The 21470-nt window shown below is 40.0% G+C and overlaps 2 protein-coding genes across 2 annotated transcripts in view; one reads left to right on the top strand and one right to left on the bottom strand.

Annotated features, from left to right (window-relative positions):
- LOC134643992 (TSC22 domain family protein 1-like) overlaps positions 1–10206 on the top strand; it is a 41485-nt gene extending 31279 nt beyond the window's left edge. Inside the window, exons 2-3 of the mRNA XM_063496612.1 lie at positions 6543–6594; positions 8546–10206. Of these exons, the coding sequence (XP_063352682.1) occupies positions 6543–6594; positions 8546–8815 (322 nt within the window). The 3' untranslated portion in view covers positions 8816–10206. The remainder of the gene's footprint in view (positions 1–6542; positions 6595–8545) is intronic.
- Positions 10207–11857: 1651 nt separating this feature from the next.
- On the bottom strand, positions 11858–16928 carry serp2 (stress-associated endoplasmic reticulum protein family member 2). Its single transcript, XM_063499204.1, has 3 exons — positions 16762–16928; positions 13448–13520; positions 11858–12291 (listed from the first exon to the last, which is right to left on the bottom strand). Exons 1-3 carry the CDS (start codon positions 16843–16845, stop codon positions 12251–12253), a joined length of 198 nt encoding a protein of 65 aa, XP_063355274.1. The 5' UTR covers positions 16846–16928; the 3' UTR covers positions 11858–12250.
- Between the last annotated feature and the right edge of the window lie 4542 nt (positions 16929–21470).

Genomic DNA, 21470 nt, shown 5'->3' with positions numbered 1-21470 from the left:
TTAATAGAAACAAAGAACACGCTCATGCAGACCTCAGCAACGAAAACATGCCTTAAATAGAGTTGGAAAATGGGTACTAATGTCTAATTGAATTTGTGAGGTGCTTCAACTCTGGATTAGGTTTTTGGGTTTTTTTGTTTTTTTCCAAAGGTGCAGTGTGGAGTATATAGTTCATTGGAGGGTGTTTGTAGTCGTAAACATGCCGCAGCCTGGTGAGGAGTTACTTTGGGCTTTTACAGAGGGACTAAAGCTTCAGCTGTAAAGGGAAAAAAGGATGATTGCTTTGTTTTTATGTCTGAAAGCCACAATTGTAATTAAATAAAATTTGATTTGTTGTTTCTGTGTTACCTGATACCAGTCAAAAGGTGGGAAAATGTGAACTGCATCTTTGTGATGGCCAGCAGGGGGCAACTTTTGTGGTTTCTGAACGACTTAAGTTGTGCAGAGTAGGCCTGGGTATCACAAACAAAAATACTGCATGATCTTCACTGGCAACTATTGGAGTATTCTTTGAATTCTGGAGGCAATCGATACAAATGTAGTAGTTTGTGGGCAAAAGCTGGTGCTAGCTGTTTAGGATGCCAACTTGCAGTTTTACTAAGTTAACTTGGACCACTCACATTTGCAAAACAGTACATGTGCGTCTAATTTGGCCCACAGTCAAGCTCAAGCACCAGGATATTTAGACAAAAAAGACTGCACCTCAATGAATATACAACCCAATTACAAAAAAAGATGACTGAATAAAATATGTCTTTATGAGATTTCAGTAGAACACAGAAAACTATCAAATGTTTAACCTAAGACATTTTATTAGTTCGTTACAAATATTCACTCAGTTTAATTTTGATGGCAGCAACACATTTCAGGAGTTGCCCTGCCTGCATTCCAACTTTTTAACCAATGGAAAATCATGAAACGAATAAGACACAACAAAGATGAGCTGGGCTGCTGACCAACGAGAATCCTCTATCAGACAAGAATGGGACAACATTCCTCTGTTTGGCTGCTCTCCTCAGATGTTTATGGACTGTTGTTTAAAGTTGAGGGGATGTTTGTTTGTTTGTTAGTGGTATATTTTCTCAGTTTAAACATTTGATATGGTTTCTGATTAACTGAATGAAATACGGGTTTATAACATTGTCAGTGTCCCAACTTCTTTAGAAGTGGTGCTGTAGCTGTTAGCCTATTAACCTGTTTCCATCAGTTCAGTTTCTCCCAGCCTCCGGACTTAACTACATTTCTGTCAGAAACTCTGGATTTATTTGATAATTTGAGTTAAAACTTTATAACCAGTTTAAAATTTTGTCCTAGAAGGTAAAAAGAAAAACCCCTCTGTCTTCACTGATGAGGGCTTTAGTTCAGGATTTTATTAGGTTTAAATCACGTGTGGGGAAACTAAGTTACTAAGTTTCAGTAGTGTTTTTGTGCAAGTTGCACCTTGAAAAGCTTGTTCCTGGCTTTTCCTGGAAGTGCATCAAATTTTTTCAGCATAAACACGTATAGCTCCTACCAAGCCTCAGTGTAACTCTCCATATGTGTAGGTCTAATTTGGACCTTATGCATGGGTGTTACTCCTCAGCAGCCGCTCTTGTACTGGCTATTTGGGGTGTGGATAATTGGCTAAACCCTCTTCCAGTCAATTGACCGGAAGAGATAAGCACGGCTCAGAGCTTCTTATTGAGGTACTTGGCTTTTCGGTAAGTGTTTGACTGAGGACGAGAGTGTGCGAGGCGGGCATGAGTACAAAAAACAGTTTGTTCATAGTATTGGTGCTTACTGATGCCCAAATTAGCTTAAGCCACCATTTGTAAAGGTGACTTATGGTATCCAGCTGGTGCTTTTGTTTTTGAATACTTCACCTGAAAACACTAAGATTAGACCCCTCCCATTCTTCTCTATACACAGCCTGCTGTAGTACTTCATACATCAAAATGTAAAAATGTCCAAAATTTCATCATTCCAGTTTTGCAGTTCTGAGATTTTACTGCTTTTTTGTTTGTAGATTTGGTTTCATCTTTACTGCTGGCTCAGTAAAACATGTAACTTAAATATGATGCTACCAAACTAATCGGTAATAAAAATAATTAGCTACAGGTGCAAGTCTTAGATGTAGAGAATTGTCATTGTTTTTATCCAGTCTTTCTTAAAAATAAATAAATAAATAAAATAAAATAAAAAGACAATAGTTGTGCGTCATATGGCCCCTTGAGGGTTAAGCTCCACAGTCAGTAGTACTCAGTGCCTCAGTTTTCCCGATGGAAAATTATTCTTGGGCGTAATACTGCAGGACAAAGGCACAAGATCATTGACACTTGTGACTATTTGTAAGAATAAGAATACATAGAAATATAAAAAGCAGTTTTATTAAACATAAGGTACACACATACACATAAAAGAAACCAGTAAAACTTGAAACGACAGAAGTTCAAAGAAGTTGTAAAGTGTTAACATTAAAATCCAAGTGAATGTTTTACACGTTGCTCTGTTCAGTCTTTAGCTCTTGATTCAGGGTTTTAATTGTAATAATACAGGCATTTATTTTTTGGGGCCCTGAGTTGAATTCATGGGGATGTTGAGTCCTCTTTGTTTTATACCAGCTTGCTTGCCACAGATTTGTCTTCATAGCTGTCCTGTGCTTGCTGGCAAGCCTGTTTCTCAGCTGTCTGGTTATAATTCGCATTCTGACCTCCTGATGAAACATTAACTCGTTCTGACCACAGAGACTGGACCTTAAGTTTCTTCACACTAGTTTTGTGGCTTGATTGCTGTATAATGTGGACATGGGTGTGATCAGAGGCGTGAATGTCAAGAGTTTGTATAAGAGATTTTGAGGACTTTGCGTGTGTTTGGGGAATGTGTGAGAGTGACCTTTTCACAGGGCGTAGGGAGGTATATGGGAGAGGGTGGTGCTCTGTGGATGTCTGATGTGGAAATGTCTGGAAATGTAGGAGTTGTTTGAGTCTGTTGGACAAAGACTCCCATCTGTAAAGTGTGTGAAAAAACATTTGGGTGTGTAGATTTCAGTCAAATTAGCTGCAGTGACCCACCATGACCGCCTTGAAGACAGACATTTGATAACAGTGTAGAGTTAGGCAAGATAAGAGGTTTTTATGTTTAAAAAAATAGTAGCAAAATTTCCACATTATAGCAACCAAAACAGTAAACACAACCAACAACAAAACAAAATTAGTGGAAGTGAAATTAATCATAAAGAAAAAAGCTCAGTTGAATAGGATGAAATAAAATAACGTAGAAAAGTAAGTAAGATTACGAATATGTCTCTAAAGTAAAACCTCAAAAAATGTGTAGACATGGATCATCTTGCATCAGTAAGGAGGAGCATCTGCTTTATTTACTTTTGTTTCTGTTTTAACTTTTTGTTAACCCAACACAGCCATTGCACATCAGATGTACTTGTATGTATCCCAAAAGTCTGTAATTTAATGTGCTACAGCAGTCAAAAGATGAAAAACAACCAATCTGAAAAAGTATAGGTGTACAACATTATGAAATGGCACTAAAGAACTCCTCACTTTGTTCTATTTCACTAAATTGAAATATTAAGTTCTTCATTGGATTATTGTAAATTCCAACAAATAAATCCAGATATTATGATATGAGGGACTGAGTATTTACACAAACTAAATCAGAATGATATACAGACATGTATACCAGTATAATAAAAGCAAATTAAATGCATCATCCATATGCGCTCAAAACCACAGAACTAATCGTGTAAACCACATTTGTCTGACCAGTATTTTCCAGACAAATGTTGATTTCTTTATACATAGTTTCACTGTTTCAGAAAGCAACAGTTTATGGCAGATGAAAAATTGAATATGTTGTCTAATAAGGCTGTTATAGGTGAACATGATCTTTTTCAGAGGGTTCAGAGTTTGTAATGGTTGTTTTACAACAGAGGTATCTGCTCCCCTCACACTGGAAATCCCACTCACTGTGTTCAAAAAGAAAGCCCAGGTCTTTCTCTCATTTTGTTTGTAATATACATAATGGTATATTCTGCGAGAGTCAACACTGTTTTATGTAGAGGACAAACTGCCTCAGTTATGTATCTTTTAAAATCTATTCAATTAGGAGAGACTTGTGGGGTGATGGATTTCTTTTCTGAAATGTGCTTATACGGTGTTTGGCCTGCATATATTTGAGAAAATAAATGGTCTGGAAGTGGAGGACCTTTTTATTTCTGTGTATACCATCTCTGTTCCCATTTGGTAAGGCAGTTGGGGGGGTTTCCAGTCTTTTTAATGCCAGAATCCTTTGATAATAATCCTCAAAGTGCAGTACATCACAAGGCCGCAAGGGGGCAACATATGTACACGAAATAACACTAAGTGCACACCTGAAGTATTTTACATACGTTCATTTCTGTGTAACCTAAAATAAAAGCTAAGCTGTTCTTTTGATTATGTTCTGTTAGTGCAGATTACATGGACCAAGTTGACTTTCATCTGGAGTTTCAGTGTTCAGTTTTATTTCTAGCATCAATTCACAACAGCACACTGACCCTACAGAATTGGAGATACCCCCAGCAACAGTACGGAGGAAGATCTTCCTTTTTACAGAAAGAAACCTCGAGCACAACCAGATTCATGGAGGAGCAGACTTCAGCTGTTCTGTGTGGGGTTGGCATGTTCTCCAAAGACATGGATGTTATAGGTTTAGTGGATCTAAGTTACCCACAGGCACCACAACACATGTGAAAATTAATTTAAGTAATAACTAAATGTTACCTTTAAGTTTGACCCCCTTGGATGAAAGTCTTTCTTACTGTGGAGATTACAGCAGCAGTAGCTGATACATTCCCTGTCCGTCAACCTTGTGCGTCTTGTCTAAATAATTTATCGTCTTATCTGTCCCTGAGCCATTTCTCCGTATTATAAGCTCTTTCTCATAATGGACACTGGCCCTCATGGGTGCCAATGAAATAATGCCTTAGTTTGGACGAGAGCGTGGCTCTCTAGGACCAGTAGTGCAAAGCAACTTAGTACATTTACATGGGTACTTTACTGAAGCACAGTTTTGATCATTTATAAGTATTTAAGTTATGCTCATTCCCTTTCTGCTCTACCATATTAAGTTTTGTAGTTTGCACTCCATATTGTTACAATCTTCAGTTACTTGTTGTTTAGGAAGATTTTTTACAAACGTTATTTTGGTGTTTTAATTTTTGGTCCATGCAAAAAGTTGCATTGCTCCTAAAGGGTAGAGCCTTTATTATTCTCTGGTGCAGAAAGCTGTTCTACTACTTTGAAGCCCACTGTTTTGGGCGTGTGCAATAGTAATGTGGAGGTCACAAATGACTGGCAGATGTGCAGATTTCTGCACGGATCTTCGTGCTCACCATTTTGAGGAAAAATGTGCATTCACTGAGTGGTTGGCGAGCGGTTGCTTGTTGTTTTTAGGTTAAATTGGTCAGGTTGTGCCAAAAAAGAAATCTCCAAGCTGCTGCGATTGCCGGTCATTTGCAAGGAAGATTTTCTGCAAATGCTCGCCAAATACATATACGTTTACCTTCATGTCAATGTTGAGCCTCACCACTGTAAGCGTGTTTGAAGAGGCATTCAGGGAATTCAATTTTTTTTCCCCTCTAGCGACGGGTAGTTGCCAGGGGATTGCCAGCTAGTCTCTAGGCCTGTGAGTACAGATAAAGATATGGCCATCCAGCAGTGATTTAAAATGATTAAATTCAATAATATATGATTATGGGGGGGAAAGCTGTTTTTCGGATATTCTCCCTTTGTGCTGCTGGACTATGATTTTATGCCGAAACCAGTCGGCAGAGCTGCAGGTGTGGGCGTTCCCTGCATATATTACGCAAACAGACTCAGCCTCCACCAATCGGAGGTCTGCCTCTTTCTGCGCGTGTGTGGATAAATCATCCAGCCTCGTCCTGAGCTGCAGATCTGTGTGTACGCGCGTCGCTGTGATGAACTGACCTTGGCTTACATCCGTACCGCTGCAGTCAGTGCGCTAGCTTTACCGGAGAGGGGACCAATAACAAAAGGAAAGGGGGAAAAACACACAGGGAAAGAAGCGCGTGGATGTGCCACGCAGAGCCTGTAAATCATGAACAGCATGAATGCTCCGTGCTACACCATGGCTATGGATCTAGGCGTGTGCCAGCTGAGGAATTTTTCCATATCGTTCCTGTCGTCGCTGCTGAGCGCGGAGAGCTCGCACGTCCAGCTCGATAATAGGTGAATGCTCCGTCAGCTGCTTCACCTGCAGCGCTGTGCCTTTTCCTCATGACTGTGTAGCATCCAGCTTAGCTGACTGTAAATGCTCACTGTGAGGGGGGGAAAAAGAGCATAAAGAGTTCCTGCTTTTATAGAAAATTCCAGATGCTTCTAGTAGCGACCTACATTTCTATAGAGGGAGCTCCTCAGGCTCCGCGGTTTGCTTTCCTCTATTCTCTGCATTTCTCTCCATCCATCTTATTTGCTGCTTTTCTTTTTTTCCCTCCCATTGCAGCACAGTTTGGCTTAAAATGGATTTATTTCTCTTTTCTCTTGCAGTTCATCCGGAGCCAGCGTTGTGGCCATAGACAACAAGATAGAGCAAGCGATGGTGAGTTTTTCCTTTAATTTGTTGTCTTCGAATTGCTATAAGATGTCTTAATAGGGTATTCCTTTAAAAAAAAAAAGTATTTTACTTCTTCTAAATCACCTATATCTGGAGCTTCGTCATCCCGGTGTACTTAAGTGTTTATTTGAATCTCTGGCAAACGAAACGTTAACGAATTGTGAAATAAAACCGCTAATACTTAGAGAATAGAGTGCAATAGTGTGAGACTGACGAGTGACCGACTAAAGGTGAAAGTAGTTTAGCTAACTCAAAACTAACCGCTGGTTCCAAGTTGAAAGACATCCCGATGATTTCAAATATTAAATAAATATAAAATTATAAGCACAACAGCCGATCAAAACGTAATCAAAGCATTAAAAAATCGAGCCCTTTATTTCCAGAAAAATCTAACGTCTCTGTTGTCCCTGCTGTCAGCTCTTGTTGCTAGGCAAACTGGAAGGCTGGCAGCCTGGTTATAAATATCTCGGGCTCTGATTGGCTAGCACTTAAACGTGGGCCGGCTTGCTGACGTAGCACCTTGGGAATATTCCCTCTCACGCTTCTCCTTTTATCATCTTCTTATTGTATTATCCCAGATTAGATTACATAGAGACTCGCTTCTAAAGATCTCTTTCCGCTTACTCCTTCATGAACTGTTAGTTTAATGTTTTAGGTAACTGTCATTTTGTTGTTGTTTTGTTGTTATAGCAGTTTATTTTTATTTTTTTCGAAACACATTAGTTTTTGCATAAAATAGTCCAGTATAATGAAGGCTGGCAGTGCTTTTCCATGAAAAGATAACACACAGCTTCAATTTAGGGATACTTTCAGCTTGAATGAAAGTTCCTGACTTTTTCCAAATAAAATAGGTCAGCTTTAAATGTTTGTTTTCCCAGATCATTAAAACTATGATCAACAGTATTTTCAGTGTACAGTCTCATGATGCACAATAGTCACACCTTAAGGCCATCAGCATCTGGTCCAGGTGAAGACATAAGACAGGTAGCTTTTTCTTTAGCTGGTGTTTGCAATTGAAAATGAGCTGGATCCTTAAAGTCTAGTTAGATTTTAATAAATGCCCCTTAATGTTAAGAACATTTGATTTTTGGAAATCAGAAAGCAACTGAAGAGGATAATAAATTAAAAGTCTGATCCAGAATGTTACTTTCTAATTAGTCACAACAACATTGATAAAATTAAAAGGAAATTTTAAATAATTAAAAGGAAATTTTAAATAATTAAAAGGAAATTTTAAATAAATAAAACAACTAAAAATTGTTAGTAGTTTTGTATAAGGCAATAGCTGTGTCACATTTCCTTCCTTAAATTCGCCTCACTGAGGAGATCAACCCTTAGGAGTCACCTCAAAGCGCTTTGTATTGTAAGGTAGAGACCTTCCAGTAATATAGAGAAAACATCAACAATTAGACGACCCCCCTCCCACCCCTGTGAGCCAGCACTTGCTGACAGTAGGAAGGAAAAATTCCCTATTAACAGGAAGAAGCCTCTGGCAGATTTAATTTAATTTTAAGTCGGCATAATGTGTCGTCACCAACTTGATTCAATGTCATTTCACTCCTGACTTCAATGTGTGCAAAGCAGCAAAAGAAGGTACTCAGTGTGTAACGGGACTGATAAACAGCAGTGTGTATTATCCTGTGACTCTTGTCCAGTCTCTTCCTTACAGTGAGGATTACAGCTTATTTAGTAAACATTGGTATTGTAATGGTGCTGTGTTTCAAATTGGTGCATACCTATTAAATGTAAAAATGTGCAATTTCCATTTGGTTTAACAGATGCTACCTGTTATTTTATCCTTCTCCTTATCAAAATCATCCTTAAATTTAAATTCACATCATACGGTTACAATAATGATTTTTGCCTAAAGGCACAACCTGATTTACCTGATGTTTGTGGATTCCTGTTGTAAACCTCTACCTCCTGTCTTTTTCAGGACCTGGTGAAGAGTCACCTGATGTACGCCGTGCGTGAGGAGGTGGAGGTGCTGAAGGAGCAGATCAAGGAGCTGATCGAGCGCAACTCCCAGCTAGAGCAGGAGAACACGCTGCTGAAGACGCTGGCGAGCCCCGAACAGATGGCCCAGTTCCAGGCCCAGGTTCAGACAGGCTCGCCACCTACCCCTCAAACGGCCGCCACACCGGGACCCGCAAGCGCCACCACCCTCTCCCAGTCTGCCACACACAGCTCCGGCCCCTCGGCGTAGCCTGGCCCAGGTGGAGAACTTGACTTTTTTTTTTTTTTTGTTTGTTTGTGTTGTTTTTTTGAGCTCTGGCACAGCCGCCGAGCCAAACTTTGCCTTCCACAGCAGGAGGCTACGCCGTTAAGATGAGAATTTGCACATTTTATCTCAGAAGGATGCAGACAGAGGGACGAGCGGGGGCTGCGCTCGGAGGCGCGGGGGGAGGGCGACAATCTTGAGATGCTGTACATGAAGTTGTTTTGAACATTTGCCAAAAAAAAGTCCCCCTCTTTTCATCAACTAGAATGTCTTACAGAGGAACAGCTCATCAGTGGAAACAATGCTTAGATTTAAATAGAAGAAGAAAAAAAAAAATCACTGTGCCTGAGTGATGTCGACTACACCAGTGGGTGGAGCAGCAGGATTGATAGTTTCCTGTTTTGCAGAATGATGTAAATAAAAGATGTTCCCTCTCGGAAGTTTCCAGGTTGACGGACTCAAGAGGAAGACGCCTTCTCCAAATGACAAATGAAGAATGTGAGCAATCATCACAGACTCCCCCATCTGGAATGGGGGAGTTTGGGGTGGGAGGGGAGGTTCTTTACAGCAGCATGTTGCAGCATTGATGATGATGGTATGATCTTTTAGCTGTGGGTTGATGGGATGAACAAACCGTGGTTTCTTATGGAGATGATGATATTCTATTTTCAGTATTTCAACCTCCTCGTTTTTGCCCTCGAAGCTCCTCATTGCAGTTTTCTCAGCCCTGCAGTGGCATGTAATTTAAACCTTATCAGACAGGGTTGAGACTTCTTTTGGGCTAAGCTGCATATTTCCCCCTTTTCTTTGTTTTCCTAAAAGATTCGAGAGGGCAGAGGATGATGTATATTTCTGTATAGTGTAAGTATCATGTAAAATAGAGAGGAGGTGGTGGTGAAGATAAACAACAGATGCTATCTAGGTCACACAGATTGATGCAGATGAGTCTTGCCCAGCCTGTGTCATCTATTTTTAATGCTGTATTTTCAGGACTGTGGATGGACGAGGAGTTTAGGATATTTAACTGACAACAAGCAGCCCGACTGTGTTGTCCATAACCCTTACTGCAACATTAACTCTTGACTGTAAAACCATTTCCACTTGGTTCTCTTTTTCTTTCTGGAGTATTGCACTTTTTATTTTATTTTTTTTTTGACAGTGAAATACTTTTGGATGAACAATATCTTAAAGTTCAACTTAAAAAAAAAGGAAAATACAAACTCTAGAGATGTTCTTTTTCATTCTGTGTATCAGTTGTATGCTCATGTTCTGTGCATGTTTCCGCAATGACCGGATGAGATATTGTAACATACATACCACAATTGCACTTGACAGCTGCACTTCACAACTTTCAATAAACATGGTTAAGGAAGAAATGACTCCTTTTTTTTCCTCCCCTCCCCAGTTTTCCTGTCCAATTACTGTGCTCATGAATGAAAAGAGTGACCACATTTGGACAAGAGTGGAGCATTAACTAAAATAAAACAGATGATTTTGTGAACTTGAAATAAACTAGAGGAAATCGCTTTAATTTTAGGATTAATTTGGTAAAATGTTTCTGTGATGAGACTGAAAGACAAGAGGTTGACACTCTAGATGTCTACAATACTGTGACACGGTTAACTTAAAACTTGCCTCCGACGTATCCCCTTCATATAGTAACAATAAAAAAGACAAAGCAACTGAAATTGCATTAAATTAAAAAAAAGTCAAAGAGGTTAGGTTGGTCTTCCTGTTTGCAGCTACAGTTGAAAAAAACCTGGGAACTAGTCTAATGTTAAACTCTGACAACCACTGGACAATTAGTGCAACTCAACCCTTTGCAGTAAGGGAGTTGACTCAACTGGTTGGCAGCTGTGTGTATATATATATTTTTTCTTTTTAAAGAAGGTTGGAGCGTGACAACTGCATCAATATTAGTTTAACAGCTGAAATTCTGACTGGACTCAAAAAGGAGTTTATGTAAATTTCTGTGTATGTATGTATCCATGTATGTACTTCACATTTAATCACAGTATTATCACAGATTGCTCATAACTGCCCACTTGTCCCTTTCAATCGCAAGCTGATGGCAGACGGAGCCCATCGCATCACTGTTTTATGCCCATCTTTACACAACAAAGTCGTTTTGAAACAAGTAGTTGTACACCAGGTGCCCGTCTCCAACTGTTACAAAATGAATGAGACCGCTGCACATTGTGACTGTAGCATTAGTTAGAGAGGCCATTACAATCTCTAAGATCTCCAATATCCAGGTGGATGACTTATAAAATAAACTCACCTTCCTCAGTTGCTGTGGAGGGAAAACTATCCAAAAAGGCCAGACCTCCCATGGCTTTCTTTCTTTATATGAAACTGCCTCCTACGAGCAATTACATATAACCACAATGGGCTCTGCATGTATTTAAGAGTCAGGGAATTTTACAGACTTCCATTAAAGTGACGCTAAAAAAACCCAACCCCAAACAAATGCATTTAAGCTCCAGAAAAAAAAATATGAAATTTGGATCAACTTGCAGATGTAATTAAATTCAGTGTTTACATATCAAATAATGTTATCTTAGCAGACAGAAATTAAGTCATATTACAAAAAATATGTATTATATCCACAGAGCAGTAACACAGTTAAACAAGGTGATATTCACACTGGTTTAATGCACTGGGATCTCATTTGTTCCCTTTAGGTGGCTGAACTGAACCTTAAATATAGAAAGAGCAAAGCAGTGTTTTTGTTTGTCATTCTCAAACTTCTAAATCACCCCCTGATCCCTCTCATTACTGAAAATACCCACCATCTCTGTTTAGAGGGAAACCATATTTAAACTGGAAATGCAAGATTATGTACACAAAGTTCTGATAGCTGCTTAACAAATGAGCTGTATGCGTACCCCAGGTGACATTTAAAGCATTTAGCTCCATCCTGCTGCCACCTACAACATGAAACCTGACGGGTGGAGTGAGTATCGTGCTCTGGTAAAACCGAGTCTACGACAGCAGAATTAAACGTGGACGTTTTCTAAATGCTCAACGTTTATTTGAAAAAACATTCTTCATAGACTGACAGTGAATTACACAAGTATGGCACATTGTTAGCAGGAATCACTGGTCGCACAGTCACACACCACCTCTCTCTCACACACACACACAAAATGAATCACGATCTCCAGCCGGCGTGGTCTCAGACTGTCCATAGAAAAGCTGTCAGTACCACAGACTGCAATACTGTAAACGCTGATCAGGGGCAGGGTGGTGTCTTTAGGGTCAGCTTCAGGGGGATGCTTCTCTCCCTCTCTCTCTCTCCAAGGAGTGGCATTCATCTCTGGACCTCTGGAGGGTGCACAGGTGAGGGTTAGCCAGGCTCTATGAGGGCATGAGGAGGGTTGGGGGGTAGAGGGCAGGGGTCCAGAGTCTTCTCCTTCATCACATCCCCATACGGATGCTCTGGATGATCTGAAATATGGCTGAGAGCACACAGGGAGACATGACGTCAAAGCCCTGACGGGAAGGAAAACAGTGTAGTAAACAGCCATGACATCATTTCTCATCTGGATTCTCTGTCCCGTTCCTGGGTCCGATTTCCCGCTCCAATCAGCAGCTCTCTCTTTTTTTTTTTTTTTTAAATGGAGGCCACATTAAAAATGCTCAAAGTCCTGTCAACTCTGTGACACTTTTAAAAACTGCAGCAGATATGTGTCCCTGAAATGTGGCGTCAGTTTGTGGGTCGCTCACTGAAACACACTGAAAATCTCATCGTTTTGAATTGAATTCGAATGAGCATTTAAAAGACGTTTTTAAGTTTTAAGTTATTGTAACGACAGAAGTATTTAGGGCTTAATCATACTCAAGTGGTAGCACAAATGCTTTACCATCAAAATATACATAAAGTACTTAAAATACGCAGTTATTAGATTTACATTTTAACCCCTGATCCCATCCATGCTGTCCTCTAAGCGATTTGTAAGACTTCTGGCGAAGTTGTCATGCGGCACAGCTACATGACGCAAGCTCCAATGACGTGACGTGAAGGTGATGCAAATCGATAGGCCGTTTCAACTTTGGAGAAAAATTTACTACACCCTGGGTTTGAAAAAATGTCTGGGATTTTCCCGTAGACTGAATTATCTACTGATGCCACCGTCATCTGAAATGGAGGAGGAGCTTAATACGGGTCAACCTCTCTTTTACTAAAAACAGACAAGTAACACGATGTGAGACTTCACACTTCACAGCACTCTAGTCTTAAAGCATCAATAGACACGCTACACTCCCCTGTGAACACAGCCCTGCTCCAATGAGGCTGATTAAATGTGAGTGCTTAATAAATCTACTGGAGAGGGGATGTGGAGCTCCAATGGTCAACTGCATAATTAATTAACATTTGAGTGAGCCTTTAAAAATGAAATAAGCCTTATCTGTGTATATAAAACACTTAATTTAACACAGTTACTGAAGGTCCAATCATCTGTTCAATACCCAGCAGCTCTTTAATGCTTTGATTATCTCACTCACAGACTGATACATCACATCAGTCTGACTTTAGGTCCTAAAATCCAGCATCACTGACCAGTTTAAACCACTTTCTTCTGTAGATATTTTAAAAAAAGAAAAGGGCCGTACCTGATCCACACACAACAAATACAAAGAGGGCGAGCAGCCAGGGACCGACAGGATACTTCTCTTCTTGTGGCCTCTGTGGAGGAGAAACACACATCATGTACGTCAGCAAAAATGTGCTGCCGAGCAAACACAGAGAGGCTTCCCTGAGCTCCCCTGCTCCTTGTCCTGGTCACTGTGTTTCTTAAACTTCAACAACTGTTTTTCCAGGGATAAACCTCAGAGTCTAATTATACACTGAAAGGTGCAGGGTCAGCACTTTTCTCTCCCTCTTTACACAGTGGCTCATCAGTCAAAGGTTTAGAGAGCAGCCGTGATGAGCTCATCTGGTTGGATGTGTTAAACCTGGGCCACGTGCAGCTTGATTTGATCTCAAGTGGGCTCAACCTGTAAAAATTTTGCCAGTAACTTAAAGAAGGGAGAGAATTTGTACATCTAAAAATACCTCTATAGTCTGAAAACTTTCACTTTAACTTTAAAAAACCAAAGAAAAATATTATTCCTTTCCAAATTATTCTTATTTAATGAGACATTCACTCTTTAAAAAAACATGTACATATCTTATCAGACACCAGCAACCAGCTCAAGGATTTAGCAGCAAAAACCCTGATAATCACAACCAAAGCATTCAGAGGAGCATCTATGAACCCATGACACATCGAGCCTTGAAGCAGATGGGCTACAGCAGCAGAAGACCACACTGGGTGAAACTCCTGTCAGCTAAGAACAAGAATCATTGGAAGAGAAAAACGTGGCCTGGTCTGTGAAACTCAATTTCTGCTGCAATATATAGATGGTAGGATCCAAATTTGGTGTAAATAATATGGCAGTATGATTCCATCCTGACTTTCATCAACAGTTCTTGCAACACCTTCCTTATAAATTGGCCAGTGTGTCTGTACATTGTAGTTTATAGCTGGCGTCACAGTGGGAAAAGTCAAAACCTGCTTGTCTTTAGCTCATCTTGGTCTAGAAATGCTTACACTCCTCATGGGGATCACCAGAGAAGGATTATCATGGAACTTTATTGGAAAACTAGAGCAAAATTTACAAAGCCATTACAAAAGGTGAAACCAATCTGACCCTCTGGATGGCTGGACGTGGCTTCCCCAGACCGCATGTTTGACATGCTGCGTTACATGTCTGCTGTTGGGATGTGAAACATGTGAGGAGGAGGAGGATATGTGAAGAAAACTAATGTTGACATCACTGAATAGAGTTACTGAGACTGACAGAAATGAAAAGAGAAGACAACCCTCCACGATCCCTTTACTGACCTTGAGAACAGATACTAAAGTTACTGAATGTTTAAATCCACAGCAGTGGAAAAGAGTGCAGATAAAAATGAAAATGTGAAGGACGCATTAAAGATATTTAAAAAAGTTCCACAGTCATTTATTAAAAGTAATTAATAGTAACTAATAGACTCATAAGCGCTGCGGTGTAATTTGATTCATCCAAGAAGAGCAGATAATGGAAAAAAACAATAATTAAGTTTTATTTTATTTCAGTTTTTTTGCTCTTTTATGTCAAATAAAATAATTAAACTATTTAATGATCAAGTACCTAGTACATGTCCTCTATTTTATTACTATTTTTAGATTTCTTCATATTTTATTGGTGCCCTTAGTGTACACACCAGCCATCTAACATCTATTTTCACTTTTTTAATTCAGTGATTTTTTTTGGTTTTGCTTTGTGATATTTTCTGTCTCTTATCAGCTTGCCATTCACCTGCAATGACCTCAGTGAAAGGTGGGAGCAGGTGAGACAAGCATGTTGAGTAGCAGGGATGTCAAAAGGGCAAAGACTCCTGTTCAGCTCACCTATTTTGGCATTAACTGTATTTTCTTAGATTTTACAGCTTTTGCTACATTCATACTACACCACATTCATTGATTCAAAAACAATTAAATGAGAGAAAAGCTCCAGTTGGTTCTTTTTTGTCTTTTTTTTTGGGGGGGGGGGGGGGGGGGGACTTCACAAAAATCTTCTAGGCAATGAGCCACCACAAACTTTTCTGCAATTTTTTTTGCAAATTTCTTTCTTAAAATTTAAGCCCAAATGGTTGTTGTGCTGTAGTAAGTGAAAGAAACCAATTTTTCTAGCATGCAGAAATTGCATGGTTTTTTCAATTCAACTCAACTTTATTTACATAGCGCCAAATCACAAAAACAGTTGCCTCAAGGCATATTGTAAGATAACCATTATACAATAGTGGACTTGGCGACAGTGGGGAGGAAAACCTCCCTTTTAACAGGAAGAAACCTCCAGCAGGATCAGGCTCAGTGAGGGGCTGGTTGGGGGTTAGGGGAGGCAGGAAAAATGTAGAGTGCTGTACAGTGGTCCCTCGTTTATCGCGGGAGTTACGTTATAACAAATAATCCGTGATAGGTGAAATCCATGAAGTAAGGAAAGTTTTAAAGTCCGTCTCCTGAATCCAAACTGGGAGCTGGTTACATAGGGGTGTCAACATAAGGCCCAGGAGCCAGAACTGGCCTGGTGAAGACGCCAAACAATGTGAAGGAGGTCATAAATAAAGTTAAAAGTCCAAAATGTAAGTTTTACAAGTCTTATTTTTGTTTTTTTTTAACAATTGGTCCACAGTAAAACAAACAACAGCAACAAAAATTTCCAAAAAAATACCAAATAAATCGTACGTTCTTTTATTTACCAAAAAGCCTTTTATCATTTGTTTTGTTTCATTACTTATAATCATTTTTGTATTTTTTTTATATATTTATTTCTAACAAGTCTTTTCTGTTACTTTATGATATCTCAGTAATTAATGTGTAGTTAAACTTCTTCACCATGACAGAAAGTTTCACCGGTCCGACCCACTTAGGATCAAAGTGGACTGTATGTGGCCCACAATGTAAAGTAAAATAAAGTGATGGATCTATTGGGGTTTATTTTCCTTTTCCTTGATGACAACCAATTATTTGTTTTTAAATCAATGCATTTCACACGTGCTCTCACGTTTACCGCTGATTTTATGTCAGAATTAACGGGTTTCGGCTATTTTCCTGCCCTAACGGCAGCCTCTTCACCCGGACAGCAACATGCAGTGTGCGGCGGTCACGAGCGGAGTGAATCCAGTCTGAATAAATTACACCCCGATCCGCTCCGTGTGAAATAAAACACACCGCACATATCACGCCGAAGCTCCTGAGTCACGCTCAGCACCCTGACACCTTTAACTGACAGCTGGCACCATCAGCACTACCATCACCGCTGCGCTCACGCCGGGCTGAACGTCACCTCTCTGGGCTAACGTGTCAGGCTGGCGTCGCTCTGCGTGTCCGTTAGCGGCTCACCAGCGTCTTGGCTACATTTCCTCTTTGAGTGATGTTCTTGCTGTGCTTCTCGTTGGCCATGCGGATCCTCTGTTTGGCCACCATCTTCACCGGGATACGCCAGTCTGTTTTTAGCCTGTTGTTTTCTGATGCTGCAGGTTGACGACAGCAGCAGCAGCGGCGCCTGCGTCAAGTCACCAAAAGCCCGCGAAGAAGAAACCGGAAGCGAAGTGCGATAGCGTTCAAAATACGAGCACGAAGCTATTATAACAAGTTTTTATGCTCTATTCTATGCTATTCGAAGTTCAGAAATCCAACATGTGACTATCTATATATGCTTACTGTACGTTTAAATCGTTGTAAGACTTAAGTTATAAGAAATTATACAAAATGTTTACCGAGACTCTTACTTTGAAGGGCCCCATAGGATGTTGCATTTTGTACGTTGTTGAGCTTGAAAACAGCATCCATATGCACCTGGCGCGTTCAGGGGCGCGCTCCAGCTATCGATGACTGAATAATAGACTATGATTGAAAATAAATTAAATAGAAAACGAGTCGTCACTGTACGACTCATTTTCTGTACACGTATTTTGTAATAAATATTATGAGATGATTAAAAATAATCTAATTTCTATCCATCCATCCTCTTTTGCTCATCTATATCAAGGTTGTGGGTTTACATGTCTGTCATCTACCTAAATATAGCTATGCGTGTTTTGAGACAGCCTAAAAGTTACCTTGTTGTTTGCCTTAATGCCTTAAAGAAGAAGGTTGAAATGTTTTGGGGTTTTTTTTTGTTTTTTTTGGTCCAGTGGTTACCAGTCAGAAAGCCAATGGTTTGATCCCTAGCTCCTTCAGTGTGCATACCAAAGTATCCTTGGCCAAGCTACCTCACCCTTAGTTTCCTCAATGCATCCATTTCACTTTGTGGGATACTTGTTTTGACATTTCAAAGCACTTACTACAAGTCTCATTCACCTATCCAGACAGGTGCTTTTGCCTAACATTCACAAAGTTGCTTTTATTCATCTAGATGTAGCTTTCCAGTGGGAGAAATATTTCGTCACTTGTCTAAGTGACTTAATCAGTCTTGGCTGAGTGCAGTTTCCCCACCCTTAAAAACCATATATTTGCATATTAACCTAAAGAAGCACCAACAACAGGGCATGGGGTCATGGCCATTGATCAGTGATCATGAAACTGAGTACTATTCACAGATCGGTGGGGGACGACTGCAAGCACTGCATTGATTGTTGGTTCAGAGATGGTCGTTCCTGACCAAACCAGCATTCCTCCCTGTCCAGGATGTGTACATCCTCTTCATTGTAAGAGTGTCCACTGACCTGTAGGTGTAAATAAGACTGCGGAGTCCTGGTCTGACGGGGTAGCTCTTCCGTGCCGTGCCGTCCGTGAAGCCTCCTGGAATACACCATATTACTGTTGTTGTGAATGGGGACCCGATCCTTGGGGGTAACATGTTTTGGGATTTGAAAGCCACGGAGACAGGAGTATTATTGCAGAGATGCATTTTCTAAAAACACTAACACATAAGGCATCACTAAAGGTTTTCGCTTAAGCAACAGTTGCCCTCCGCTCCTGGATCCAGCTGGCATAACCACATTTACTCAAGGCCTTATTGAAATGATATTCTTCTGCTTCCTTCTGCTGTGCCCGTCTGGGATGGTGTTCATTCTGTGTTGTAGCATCCGGATAACACCCACCTTTGACTCTTTCAAGATTCCAATTCTGTGTCAGAATCCAGGAAGCCACATCCATTTAAGAGATCCACTGCCAATGTACTGGTTCTATACATCATAATGTCCTCAGAAGTCCTGTTGGGATCAAAAGTGTTTTAGAGGACCTACACATTATTAAGCTGGTAGTATTTTTTTTTTTAGCTCCTACACCCTGGATACTCTGGTTATTAATCTTTACCAGGTAGCATTTACTGGGATGGCACATTGACTGAAAAACTGGGTATTTGGTGCTTCCTTTCTGCTCTACTTGATTCGCTAGAGCTGCAGATTCACTAACATCATTATTTTAAGGCTCTAAGTGAACCTTTTAGTATTTACTTTATTAACCTCTGCCTCTGTACCACAGTGTGTTTTCTGTCCCATGTCCCCCCTCTCACCCCCAACCAGTTGCTGCAGATGGATTCCCGTCCCTGAGCCTAGTTCTGCCAGAGGTTTCTTCCTGTTAAAAGAGCTTTTCCTTCCCAGTGCCACCAAGTGCTAGCTAATCTGGGGTCGTCTGATTGTTTGGGTTCTCTGTGTATTACTGTAGAGTCTTTAGCTTACAATATAAAGTGCTTTGAGGTGACTGTTGTGATTTGGTGCTATGTAAATAAAACTGAAGTTTTTCCAAATCTCACTCTGATAGATAAGAATACTTATTGTATTTTAAAATTCTTCCACGAGTCTGATTAAACTTGAAAATGTCAGCCAGTGGCTTTAAGGGCCAATCTTCAGGGTGATTAATGGTTTTTGTTCATTTTGACAGCTAACTAAGTGTTTCTGATATCAGCAAACCCACTAAAGCCTTTTTTAAATGACTAACTGGCTACAATACTGGCAAATGTTTACACCACTTGAAAAAACTCGTACTGCTGGTCTTGTTGTGACCATTTATCAGTGAATGGATTATTGCTGTAAGGCGGTACTTGTTTGACACCACACTACACAATCAGGGTCAATAGACTCGGTGTTTAGACCACCTTAAATTACAGCCTGTGTGTCTGACTACAGCAGAGTGACAAGTGCATGGTGAGAGTGATAAGAAGGTACTCACTCTCATGTTACACAGACAACAGCAAAATGACCAATATAAGCATCAAACCCATCTCAATGCAGTGAGTAACAGCTCAGCTTTTACTTAGTATGACATGTGTTTGTTTATGTTACAGCGTCCTTACATCACGAGGAGGAGCGAGCCGTCTGCTCGCAGTCAGGAGGGCAGAGACAGAGCAGAAGTTTCCTAGCAACTGAGTCAAAGAGTTTACTTGGAGAGGACTCCACCAATGAAGAAGAGACAGACGGGTTGTCCAAACACTGTGTACTTACGAGTGTGTTTGTACAGAGGGCCTCGAATGGTTAGATTATCAACTGCTTGACCAACTGTACAGTTTGAAATACATACAGAATACAGCATGTTGCTTTACTTTTGTAGTGCACCCCAAGACAGGTTAACAACGGAAAAGTGTTTAACTGTTGGCAGAATCAGTCCTATAATCACATCTAATACTAATTGGACACCGCATTTATTTCTTCCAGGAGAGTATGTGTCAATGCATACATTTTATTTCAGACAGTGAAATTACAAAGAGAAGGAATACTTTCAGCTTATACCATTTTTAAAAAAAATGTAAGCAGGCCATTTATTTTAACATGTACAGAAAGAAAACTAACATGCATGGCACTTGTCCATACCCATAATTTAGTACCCATGGTTGCACTGTTTAATGAATGTAAGGGTATCTGGACCTCTGAATTCTTTAAACAGAGTTTATAAAATTTGGAAAAATTTTACTAAGTTAAAGAATGTTCAAAACAAAAGAGAAGACAGATTGCAACTTTTGCTGGGTCTCTTTTATAAAAAAAAGAAAAAAAAAAGAAAAAAAAGACTGATCTCAATGGGCCTTTTCTGGTAAAAATAAAAAGCAATCAACTAAACTAACCCCCACTGATCAATAATGTAGCTGAAAGCAGAGGCATGAGCTGTCTTTAGAATAAAGGTAAGCAGAGATGACACTGAATTGTGTGCTTCGGTGTATCAGCCATATTCTTACAGTTGTGGACCCACCACTCAATTTATAATTGATACTTGTGAATTTACAAAACCAAAGACTCTCCTGATAGGCTCCTGCCACCCCATTTAAGAAAAAGAAGGGAAAAAAAAAGAAAGAAGCTGTTTTAGTTTACGTCTCGCCTCAGGGGCAGTTGTAGCAACCTTGTCAGCCTCTCTGACCTGACTGCGAGTCTCCAGCTGCTGAGCTCAAGCCTGCCAAGAAAAATAACACCCAGCTCCCTCTGAAAATGCAAACATTTGACATTTCCCTTCATGTGTGAAACAGAAGCGCTGTGAGGAAGTCAGAGGTTGTGGCTGCTACTTCAGATCAAATGTCCTGGTGTGTTCAAAGTCGCCATCAATGCAGGACCTGAATTTGAAGCTTCTTTCTTTCCCATCCTGGGAGGTCTCCATCGTCTCTGAAAGAATGAACAGTTTTGGTGAACCAAGATCAAAACTGGCATGAATAAACAACAGATTTGGATGCCGAAAACGAAGAAATTATAAGCTTCCTCTGCAATGACAAACCTGCTGCTTTTGGTGATATTTGGTCAATGTTACCTAAACATTATCATCCTGAAGAGTTGGTTGGTTTAAGAGAGATTAAAAACATTTTAGTCTTTTATAAATATAATGATACTGTCATTTCAGTATTCCTGCTAAGTGACCGTACTTTGTAACTTTAGGCACCAAAATCACTTGGTCACCTAGTCACGTGGCAATAACTCAGGATTTAAGCCACTGAACTTTAAGCTGATCATCAGAAAGGGGAAGAAAGGTCATTTAACCCTTAAGCCCTCCTCAGACATTTTTGTACATTTTTTTCAACTTTTTCCTTCGATGAAAAAGATTTCCTGCAAAAATCCATGACACAAGCTTAACACTGCCAAAAATGATCATCAAATCAAATTTTTAAAAATCAGTGTCCTTTACTCTTACAT

The sequence above is a fragment of the Pelmatolapia mariae genome, linkage group LG16_19, assembly GCF_036321145.2.
Source record: "Pelmatolapia mariae isolate MD_Pm_ZW linkage group LG16_19, Pm_UMD_F_2, whole genome shotgun sequence".
Classification (NCBI taxonomy): domain Eukaryota; kingdom Metazoa; phylum Chordata; class Actinopteri; order Cichliformes; family Cichlidae; genus Pelmatolapia; species Pelmatolapia mariae.
Note: the sequence above shows the minus strand (reverse complement) of the source record. Positions and strands in the feature narration are given on the sequence as shown.